This window comes from Temnothorax longispinosus, chromosome 7, assembly GCF_030848805.1.
Source record: "Temnothorax longispinosus isolate EJ_2023e chromosome 7, Tlon_JGU_v1, whole genome shotgun sequence".
NCBI classification, from domain to species: Eukaryota; Metazoa; Arthropoda; class Insecta; order Hymenoptera; family Formicidae; genus Temnothorax; species Temnothorax longispinosus.
Window position 1 is genome coordinate 17,177,332 of NC_092364.1, and position 11,453 is coordinate 17,188,784.

Below are 11,453 nucleotides of genomic sequence, written 5' to 3' on the forward strand. Positions count from 1 at the left end.
TCAACGATGCAATTTATTATTATACCAAAATAATACTATAACAAAACTTAGTCATTTGCAAATCAAGGCTCTGAAAATTATGAACATAATTATACCATACCCATTAATTAATTTTTAAATGAAATTCTACGTTTATAGAAAGAAAAATTCCTCATTTCCTCGTTCTTAATTTCCAAGAAATTTACTGTAGATTTCATAATATATATACGCAAGATAATTACTTATAATTATAATAGAGCACGAATTTTTATTATTTTTAATATTTGCTCCGAGTATCGCTGCAATACCATCTGCGAAATGTAATCGAGATTTAAATCGAGGTTATTTTGACGGCTCCGTCATCACGAACGAGCGTTATCGATTTTTTTCACGATCGTGCAAACGGCTGGACTTGGGGTGAACCTCTCGTTCGCGACGAGCCATCATTTGCCAATCGCTATCGGTATGATCGCTGATAACAGCAATCGGCGATCGGCTCACACATAATGCACATGCGCGCGGCTATCGATCACGTGTGCGAGTCTCACGTCTCACGCTCGCATCGCGTACGGGGAAAAGGAAAAGTAGTTTTTCTCCGAACGTATCAGATGCACCGGCGTGCGTTTTGCCTTCATGACGTTTCACACGTGCGAGCGATGACGATCTGTGCATGCCGACTTTTATGCAGCCGCGTGAGAGGTCGGTCGCCGATATATTAACCTACACTCTATAGCTACACGATAATAACTGCGCAGTTTTGTAGCTAATTATACTGCTGTTCTCTATGAGCACGTGTCTCCATATAGACACGTACAGATATTATCGTTCATTGAATTCCGATCGTGTTGGAACCGTTTTTTTTTTCTCATTCGTCATCGTAAGCCTCGATCAAAGGAACGAGAAGGACTGCTCTCATTATCACGAATAAAAAATATAGTTTAGTACTAAAAAAGTACCGTTAGAGACGAGTGGCGATGATGGAACCAGTCAAGTCGACTATCAAGAGTCACTAAGAACAGCGTTTCGTTTCTGTCTCTCGTTTTATAAAAAACTGCGTGTTTGAATTTCGCGGTATAAACAACGGCTGCAATACTGATTTCATTATCACGTTGTCCCCAGCGACCGCGATTGCCAAAAATAATGTCACGTTTTTTTTTCTTAGCCTTGCGAGTTAATTGTGTCTCGCACTCTCGCAGGCTGATTTATTTTACAAAAGGTACGCGAGACGATAAGATGAATAGCGGTAAGCGGATGCAGCTGTTTCGCCGCCACCTCGTTTTGGCGGCAAACCGGCGGATAAGCGTGGCAAAGCGTGGCATTGTTAGGCGCTCGTGTGTCGGCTCGAATTGCGAGGAATTTGTGAAAGATTAAACGATCTCGTCATGTCAGGAACCGTGCTGAAATTCGCGAAGCTGTCGGAGAAGGCGTTTCCGCCGACGAAGGGCTCGGAATATGCGGCGGGCTACGACCTACGAAGGTATACATTGTCTGCCAAACGACACACTCCCATCCATTGACTTTCCTGCTCTGTCCTACTAACAATAAGTGCCAGTATAGCTGTTAGTATCATGATAAGAGAGTGTCATCGATCCACAATTGCTGGATCAGTTACAAATATTTAGAATATTAAGCCCATTCTACAATAGCCGTAAAAATATGCGTCAAGACGTAAGCAGTAAGCTATATGACTAATGGGATTTTTTTACAATCCAAGAATGATCGACTGTAGTTGGTCAATTTTTACTGCTTACGTTTTAACGCATACTTTTACGGCTATTGTAGAATGGGCTTAACATATAAGTAACTTCGATAAATAGTTGAGTAACCTGAGTCTAGAGAAAGCAAGGGAATCAACCTTCGATAATGATAATTAATGTAATGTTGAGTACCGCAATATTTCTCTGCCTGCCATTATAATGATTTAAAGTTTGAAGAAGAGGATTATATAAGTTTCTAAGATATGTTTCTCTTTTTTGTGTGATACAGCGCGTACAAGTACATTGTACCAGCCCGTGGCAAGGAATTAGTCAAGACTGATTTGCAAGTAGAAGTTCCTTTTGGTACCTACGGCAGAATTGCACCACGATCTGGTTTAGCATTGAAAAATCACATAGATGTTGGCGCGGGCGTAATAGATGCGGATTATCGGTACGTATTGTTTCTATAGAGACTTTATCAAAATGCCAAGATACGTCATTTTCTTAATTTTTCTCCTTTTTAAACAGTGGCAATGTTGGCGTAGTACTATTCAACCACAGTAATGAGGATTTCGAAGTGGCACCTGGTGATCGCATAGCTCAATTAATATGTGAAAAGATTACATATCCTAAGATAGAAGAAGTAGATACCTTAAACGACACGAATAGAGGCGCAGACGGATTTGGCTCAACCGGCATGAAGTAAAGATTTCACCTGATATACCTGAGTCATTTCACTTACAAAGACTTATTTGATTTACTTATTAAACATTAAGCCTTTTTGATATTCTACACGAATAAAATGCATCGATATTTTGATAGAATATAGCCTCTTTATTTCTTAGAACCGTTTATGTGACTGTAGCATATATATCCCATTGGTATAAACATATGTACACATAGAAAAAATGTAAAAATAATTCTTTAAGAGCACTCAAATCTTGGAGACAGGAACTAGCCCTGTGTACAAAGTCGGTGTTTTGATGAGAGCCAGTAAATTTTTGAATTGTTCATGACTTGCGTCCCTTACAATCTTGAATATAACATTCTCAGAAGTAGTTATGTGACATCCTATGTCTCGCATTCTCTGTGAAAAAAAAATATTTAGCCGATAGATGCGACGGAGGACAACACACAGCGAGCCTGACATACGTGGATATTTATCAATCGTGCAACGTACCTCCAAAGCTAGTAATCTATCTTCTTGAGTACGCGACGAACAACAGTCTGCCACCGTATGAACCTTGTAGCCGTGTCGCCTCAAATCGACAGCTGTATTTTCTACACAGACATGCGTTTCGACACCTATGAGTATAATGGACTCTGGTCTTTGTCCATCGCAAAGTGTCACAAGCTCCTTATTGATCTGAAGGAAATGAACCCACATTAAAATATATCTAACATTAATATAATTTGTAGAGGAATAAGAGAAGTCTGTATCTACTTCAGGAGTACACATGCTAAATTGCATCTTTGCAAAAGGTCCCTTGGCTCCAGAGATATCAAATTCGGGTATAGTCTTCCCCAAAGACTTCGGATTCTGCTCAGAAACCAGCATGGGCACATTCATAATTTTCAGAGCGTTGATCTGCAAACAATCGCATTTTATATTATGATAATACATTATTGGTGCAACAATGCCAGTTCAAAAGTGAATGATTATGGGTCTGTTCTCTATTGCTGAACTGGCTGCACTATAGTTCGGAGCTTATCTTTCTTTTACTCCACATTGGAAGGAAAAAGATAAACTCTGAACTTATAGTGCAGCCAGTTGAGCAATAGAAAACAGACCCATTGTGTGATTATGAGAAATAACATAACCTAACCCTTATGTTTCTCATATAACGTAAATCGTAATGTTAAGTAATGTAGAGTGTGTGTAATGATAGATTTACCAGTTTCGTTGAGTTTTGAACTATCCTGTCGAATTGGAACATAGCCTTCGCGAATTTTTCCTGAACGTCGCATATGAATAACGCGGTCTTCCCGTGCTGGAGTATAGCTTTTGCAGGATTTATAGCCATCGTTGCGATCGTTATCTACGTTGTTGTCTGATTTTAGCGTGTACGGAACGGAAGATGTGCAAACGCGATTGCGTCTCGCGAAAACCGTGGAAAACACTGGAAAAAAGCATGTATGACGTACGTGACAAGCTTATATACGCGCGATATAGTCATGTGATATCCGCAGTCCAAGGTTTTATCATATTGTTATCAACGAGTGATGGTTTTGACGTGCTCTGAATAAAACAAAGGTTATAGAGATAGGCAAACGTTTTATGCAAAATAAGCTGTACGTTGGCGAGCGCGATTAGATATTATAATAATTTTTATTTCAGTTAACAAGGCCATTTCTGCTGCTCTTAATTTTATTCATGAATGAAAAGATAATCATGCGTTTAAAAAAATGTAACAGTAAAAACACGAGAATATAAACGAAGCTAGCGCGAGGAGATTTTTATTTTTTACTTCATCGTTTTCATCGAATTTATTTGTCATCCGCGTCCGATAACAATTCTACACGCGAGTGTAAAAACAACGCGCGCTGCATCTCACATGTTTATTCTCGCGTGTTCTCGCATTGCAGATGCATCGGCGCAATGTTATCAAATCGAGGGAAAGATCCACACATGCGTGCGCAATAATCGCGCTGTTTTTTCAGTCGCGTGCATATTTCGCCGTGAAAACACTGAAAACGGTGCTGTTACGAAAAATACCAAAAGGCGTTAAAAAAAACATTGAAATTGAAATATCCTTATTCTGCCTGCTTCTGTGAAAAACTCTCCGAAATATTTGGTTTCGCCGAGCAAATTTACATGCTGGAGAACACCCTGCGTCGCATTTAACCCTTAGCTGGCACACTGGGGCCGTTTCAGACCCCACCACTAAAATGCTTGCTGCGAGGAAAAGCTATATTGATTTTTTTTACTTAAAAAAATTCCAAGATAGTCTTCGAACGTTGTTTTAACAAAATGTCATGGTTATTTTCATAAAATGTAATATTATAAGTATGAAAAAAATTGGAGAACGTAAAAGAAAACGAAAAAATGACTGTTCTCAAAAATTTATAACTCATATTTTAACTCTTCCATTTTTCAGTACCATTTTCGTACTATAAGGGTGCTGAAATTAGAGCTGAACTAGGCTGGGGCGTTTAATACCGCACATTGCCAGTTAAGGGTTAAATTAACTCGATATCAAAATCGTCCCGATCCAAGACGGATCATGCCGCGCAGGCTCCCCGCTCCGGGAGGTCGCCGAGCAGACGCCGAGAGCGCCGCGCGGCGCGCGGTGTGGGGTTCTCTCACTCGATCTGGGGACGCTGGCTCGAGCGAGCCACCGAGGGCGCCGAGGTGCAGTAGTCAAACAATGTTCCGACCGCTCGGGTGTGCGCGTCGCGGCTAAGAACGAGGACACGAGGAGCTCGAGGTAACGCGAGATCGTTTGACGTTTCATTATGAGGTACGCGGGACGCCCGACGCGGTCCGCTTAACGCGCGCGTGTTCCCGCTCGGTCCTCTCGGTCCGCGTTTTCTCTCGTGTCGCGTCACGTCCGGCAGGAAGGTCCGCAGAACACGCAGGAGATGGCCGTGGAACCTCGCGTGACCGGGAACGCGAAGCCCCTGGTGCCGCTCTTCACGAAGGCGTCTGACTGCGTCAACACCAGCTGCTACTGGTAAGTGACATATGATTTTGCGCGCGGTCATCGTCGTCGTCCCGGTCGGGGCGTCGATCGATCCTCGGGGACAAACAAACGCGCCGTATTGCGGCATGCACCCGTGCCCCGTGCCTCCGATCGATACGTTGCGACGGTGCGGACGACCGCGCGCGCGGCCATCCTTGCGGCGCGTAATTCGAAACTCCGCGCGAGAGAGAGAGAGAGAGAGAGCGTCGAATCGCTTTCTCGCGCGCGTATATCTCGACGGCGAAAGATCCTAGACAGCACCATGTCCAAAATCGGGACATAAGACGTCTTAAAGATGTCTTAGATGTCTTCAAGACGTCTTGTGTCCCGATTTTGGATATGCGTGCTGTCCAGGACGAAATTTCGAGTAGTAACAGCGTGTTATACGCTGATTACAAATTTTCAGAATTAATTGATAATTAAAAGGCACAGTTTTGAATCTGAAATTAATTTGGAGCAAACGACGCTTTTATCTAATGGATTGATTGATTTATTCCACACAATCTTGGTGCATAATATGCAGAGATCCGTGAATATGTACAGCAATTCGTGGATAGATTGTCAGAATTGACAAATTTCGACGCGAAGTAACCTATTTTGAAGAGATCGATAAATATATAGGTCAGAGATTTAACGGGAGCTTCGCGCGATCGCTTATTCGCGTTTTCCGCGCCAGCTGCTTTCTGCGAAATGAATTTTTGCTTTCCCGAGGTATGTATGTACATACCCATCAATATACGGCCATGCTGGCACCACGCCGTTTACCACCGGCCCACTCGTTTACGTGCCGTTTAAACGGCGCGAATGCACGAGCGTGCTTTTATTGCAATTAATAATGCATGCGATAAATAATGCGCACGCGAAATGTGGCGGCACGCGAAGCGGTTGTCGCGCTCGCACGATCGCGATTATGGATAGGTTTTATTTTTTTCTCCTAATTGCGCAGAACACGTAATCGGGTTGGAGAAGCAATTCCTCTTATTGTTAGCTTTTCACTAATACGTAATTGTCAGATTTAACAAGCTGCGCACTATGTTTGTCGACGCTTTTCTTTGCTGCAACTTTTACTATTTTTAGAGCTACCTACGTATTGTTTGTGACTTTTGCAATTTCCAGGGTGATTCTCAAAGATCGAGTTTCTTTTGCAGTAATTAATCCGAGAACGAGCGTCTGGGGTAATTTTTACACCCCAGTATTGAAAAAATAAAGCTTACAGTAATTTTAATGTATTTTTTATTTATTTCTTACTTTTTTCAGAAAATGCTGAGTAAATATACACCTGTTGTCTTCAAATACTAAATTATAGAACAATCAAAAATATACAATATGTAATTAATTATAATTACTTTTAATTGGGGTGTAAAAATAATTCCAAGTGATCATTTATCCAAAAAAAGTAATCAGGACCCGTTCTCGAATTAATGTTACTATTAGAATATGATATTTTTTGTATTCTTTTTATTGCGCTGTTTATAATACTTTTGTGATTTTTCTTGTATGTAATTCCCAGTTTAACATATACTCTATAAAATGCAAAATTTTATTAATAATTGTATTAATATTAATTTTTACTAACAAAGTACAATGATGCTATAGGTATTAAATATGTATTTATGCCGATTCATGCAAAATTCTTTCTTTTTTCTAAATATAATTTAAATTATGATTGATATGCATATATCGATTTCAATTGGCTTTCTTATTTATTAATATACGCTATATAAATAATAAATAAAATATTTTGTTAATCATACGTATAACTACACGGAGAGAATTTTCTCTTGGAATTTACCCTGAAATCATGGTAGTTGTGGGACAACATATACCATCGTCCACCAAGAATTTTATTCTGATTAATATCCACCATAATAAAAAATATTAATATCTAATACATTAAAATATAAAATATGTTTGATTAATTTTACTCAAATATATCTAGGAAATTTCAATAATTTTTTAAAATTTACCAATCTGCTTGGCAATTTTTATCACGTAAAATGTCTTACAAATTTTGTTTGTAAAATGTCTTTTGTATATTTTAAAAATTCCTTGGTTGCCAAGGTGTCCCAAGTTTGTAGTGAGTTTAAGGGTAAAATATAACAAAAAATTCTCTCCGTGTATCCCTTCGTAAATCCGTAAAAACGAAGTAGATTGCCCGAACGTTTTTGATCGAGGATAAAGAACGGTGTATACCCAATTTCAGCGAGGAAAACGTGTGGAAGCTCTGTCAAGACGTAGCGACTAGGCACCCTTCCGAATTGCAACATTGTCACGTTGTTTTCGTAAGCAACCCACGACGCAGCGTTCCCCTTTGGCGTCAACGATCGGGGAAGGACGAGGACAAGTTAGTCGTGTGGGTTAGTACGCCAGCGGGACGATAATTAGTTAAGGAACTTCACGGTGCCCTCGCCTCGTCTGATTATTTCACGTGAAACGTTGCCTCTGTCTCTGTAGGACTATCATGCCATTCTCATCTACGCGCCCGACGAAAGGGCGGTGGTGTACGATTTAGAAAGCTGCCTGCCGTTTCCCACGCATTTCTGGAAATACGCGACCGAGACCTTCCGTTCCGACGAGGCGCTGCGACCCGAGTATCACAGAAGATTCCGTCTGGTGCCCGCCAGCGTGTACTTACAGCAGTTCGCGTCGAATCGGCATCACATGAAACGCAAGGACGGCACTTGGATCAAGACACCGCCGGATTATCCTCCGATCTCGACACCAAGTACGTAAGAAAGTTCGGTGACCTGCAAAAGATTTTTCCTCTACAACTCTCGAGCATCCTGGCCTCTTGGAATTATATCCTCTGACACGAACGTGAATGGAATCCTTACAACGAGTACTCCTTTCCTAACATCGTCTTCCAACGTTCATTTGTTCTAATTACCACTATTTCGAGTCACACCATGATTTTCCTAACTGCACGTATGTGTGTATGTGTGTGTGTGGAACGATCTTATGGCACACTTTTTATTCATCGGCTGCATTTCATACGTTTCAGCCTGCAAGGATAATCTCGACTCGTTCATCAACATGGAGCCTGGAACCGGATTAGGCGTTGTATTGAGTTTGAAACAATTAGTTAACCGATTTTATAGGCCAAATGTCAACACACCGGCGCCGGCGCCGCCTCAGCCGCAAGCCACGGCAACTTAAATCGCGACGTGACAACGCGACGTTCGTACGCTTTGATTAAACATCTTGGAAATCAATTGTATGGCCTAAGGAAATTGGTTTGGTGCGTGCACCTACGTGGGCTAAAATACTTGATCGAAATTTGATAATAATGCTAGTTAATTGCTGCTAATTATGGCAGAATTTCAATTATAAAATTGTATTGCTACTTGAGCAGGGGGATTTGCTCGGAAACCGAGTTGGAACCGAGGTGGTTTTAGCTGAATTAAATTTGTTATCGCGTTGTGATACTTTTGTCAAAGTTTCGTCACATCGTGAGAGTGGATGTTTTAGATAATTCAGATAAGTTTGTCAATTGTTATTGATTATTTTCTCGCCCCTCTATCTTAATACGAAAATTTCGCGCGTAAACCTTCGGGTAGCGTGAAACCAATGAGTACGTGAAATTATCAATGCAGGTATCAATTAATTATTTATCTGTTATTATTAACCGAAACATCCCGGTTCTAGGTAGAAAGATTTAAAAATTTCATGTTTTATCCACAATCAAAACCTACATATAATCGATAACAGAAACACGCACTTTTTGCAATATAATAACGGGATTAACGTCTTATTCTCCAATCGAGTGATTTGGCTTGCCGCGCATGAAGAACGATTCTGCTGAGCTGCTTTTTGAATACTCTCGATAAGTGCTTATGCATCGTATTAATGTACTCCATCGCGAAATCCATTTTCTCTCTTCTACTAAAGTCTCCTTTGCAAAATTTATCCGGAGGAACGTCCTCCTCCGGCAAATGTAGCACATCGCATTTCGACCCACCCTTCCTGAACTCGAATTCGTATTTTATATAAGTACTTTCGTCTCCATGCCATAAAGCGATATTTCTCACGGCTTTATTCTGTCAGTGGTGTTATTATAATTATTGTGTCAAAGACTGATGTATTTACAGAGAATTATCCGACTTGATAGAGATCCCCTTTGTCTATCGGCGCGTGCTCGGAGCGCGGGACGCGATTAAAAGCGCTTATAATTACTGTGCGATCGATGTAGTAAGGTCAAGAACTTAATCTTTGCGACGTAACGTAATTATTACGATTATTGTAATTCTTGTGATACTTTACACTTTCTACTTTGAATACCTACGCTATACTTACCTATTACTGTTTAAACTAAAAGTCGATTCTTAAGAGATACATGTTCGCTTGTTGAGCGGCTTCCCTAATCGGCGTATTAGGCTTGAATGAATACGCGATATCGTCACGCGACCAATTGTTAACATCGAAGAACCTGTTGACTCAACGAATGCACGTCGCTTTAGTGACGATAGGAACAAGTTTTGACAACGAATGCTTTAAATTCTCTATCTGTTCTGTAATTAAGATCAGCAAAATATGTTCTATCCGTTAAGATTTAATGTCTTATCGTTATTTTTCGATTTTACGTACGAGATATTGAATATTTTATTAAGTCTATACTGTCCGATTTATTACCTCACTCTCAAGACTTTATCATAAATGTTTATTTTTGCGGATTTGCGATTAACTCTTTGTGATTCAAGTTTGAATAAATAATTTACATTTAAACGTTCACGATTACGGAGTAACCTTGATACATCAGAATAGCCAGTGTTAACTTGGATATAAGTGTAAAATGCTCACCACCTCCGTTCAGCATGATGTAACCTTGGAACGCAAAGGGTTAAATCGCGTGTTATGTTATGCACATTTTATCAGATGTGACAGCCTTGAAAGTTCAGCCTTTGTGCGGACTTTCTTTCCTCGACCCTCACGTACTTTATATTATTTAATAATGGTGACGATGTGGAACAGAAAGTTCCGTACTTTAGAAATATATCTATTTTAATATATCTATTTTAATTTCTACTTTAATTTTGTTATTAGTTGCTTTACTCGGACGAGTGCAACGGGGAAGTTTATCAACAAGCAATTGTTATCGGACTATCGATTCGACGTGCCGCGAATGGTGTGCCAATCATTCGTGAAAAGACCCATCGGTCGGGTCGATAGTTTTAAGAGTTCGTCCACTCTTTGCCTTCCAAAGTCTCTCACTAGTTCACTCTACCTTTCTCATTGACACATGTTTACCTCCAGTTCGCATATATCATGTTACTACGAGCGTACGTACTTGTAAGCGGAGGAGTTTACGGTTTCGAAGTATCTAGTCACCGAAAATCGCTTTAGTGTAAATTGTGCGACAGCAGATCTCCACGACAGGTTTCTTTTAATGGACGCGCAACGCGTGGAAAAATTCGGGACCGATCTTCTTAGCGAGTAATCTCGAGAAACTTTATCAAAAGACAAAAATACCGAAAAAAAAAAGATTCTCTTTATCGTTCAGACAAGATATTGCTAAATATATCAGAGCAGAATTACTACGATTATGATATATATATTGTACACATATACATATGTATCGATATTTCATATTTATTATACAGATATATTGTAATTATATTGTATCGATTTCGATACACCGATAAGAGTTTAGTCGGAAATGTTAACTTATACAATGTTTTATATATATACATATATATTATATATATATTTGTCGGCGTTCGGTGACATATTCTCTTACCATTGTCATTTATGACCTGTAAACGCCTGGACTTAAAGATCCATAAGTCTATTTGCCACGTTTTCGCATATTTGCAGAGAATCATAAAAACTTCTTTACGACCTTCTCCTTTCGAGTATATGATGGGTTATTACAATAAATGGATGCACTCCGTTCGTCTAAGCTTCGAATTTTACAAAATCTCAAGTTTTCTGATTACTTCCTAAAATCCTATCCTTACCGGTTTTTAACTAATTGTTAAACCTTTTGCCTTAAAAAAATTAAAGATATTGCTAAAGATATTTCTAGTGTTAAATGAAATATTTATTTATAATATATACTACTTTGAAGCAACGTATTAACTGGAAAATATGACAAGAT

At 39.7% G+C, this 11,453-nt stretch overlaps 2 protein-coding genes across 2 annotated transcripts; one reads left to right on the plus strand and one right to left on the minus strand.

Moving 5' to 3' along the window:
- The first annotated feature begins 552 nt into the window (after window positions 1-552).
- On the plus strand, window positions 553-11,273 carry LOC139816468 (protein N-terminal glutamine amidohydrolase). The gene is made up of 6 exons (XM_071783976.1): window positions 553-678; window positions 1,369-1,456; window positions 1,966-2,127; window positions 7,563-7,716; window positions 7,814-8,084; window positions 8,361-11,273. Exons 1-6 carry the CDS (start codon window positions 588-590, stop codon window positions 8,513-8,515), a joined length of 921 nt encoding a protein of 306 aa, XP_071640077.1. The 5' UTR covers window positions 553-587; the 3' UTR covers window positions 8,516-11,273.
- Window positions 2,490-4,050, minus strand: LOC139816467 (isochorismatase domain-containing protein 2). Its single transcript, XM_071783975.1, has 4 exons — window positions 3,572-4,050; window positions 3,121-3,264; window positions 2,857-3,042; window positions 2,490-2,763 (listed from the first exon to the last, which is right to left on the minus strand). Exons 1-4 carry the CDS (start codon window positions 3,698-3,700, stop codon window positions 2,611-2,613), a joined length of 612 nt encoding a protein of 203 aa, XP_071640076.1. The 5' UTR covers window positions 3,701-4,050; the 3' UTR covers window positions 2,490-2,610.
- Window positions 11,274-11,453: the final 180 nt, after the last annotated feature.

Bases quoted from the DNA above. Each gene is read 5' to 3' on its own strand.
- LOC139816467 (XM_071783975.1), bottom strand. From the start codon at position 3,700: ATGGCTATAAATCCTGCAAAAGCTATACTCCAGCACGGGAAGACCGCG. The intron at 3,265-3,571 runs GTAAATCTATCA...GATTGTTTGCAG, and splicing joins TTCAAAACTCAACGAAACTG to ATCAACGCTCTGAAAATTAT. The intron at 2,764-2,856 runs GTACGTTGCACG...TTTTTTTCACAG, and splicing joins ATAGATTACTAGCTTTGGAG to AGAATGCGAGACATAGGATG.
- LOC139816468 (XM_071783976.1), top strand. From the start codon at position 588: ATGCACCGGCGTGCGTTTTGCCTTCATGACGTTTCACACGTGCGAGCG. The intron at 1,457-1,965 runs GTATACATTGTC...TGTGTGATACAG, and splicing joins GCGGGCTACGACCTACGAAG to CGCGTACAAGTACATTGTAC. The intron at 2,128-7,562 runs GTACGTATTGTT...ACCCAATTTCAG, and splicing joins GTAATAGATGCGGATTATCG to CGAGGAAAACGTGTGGAAGC.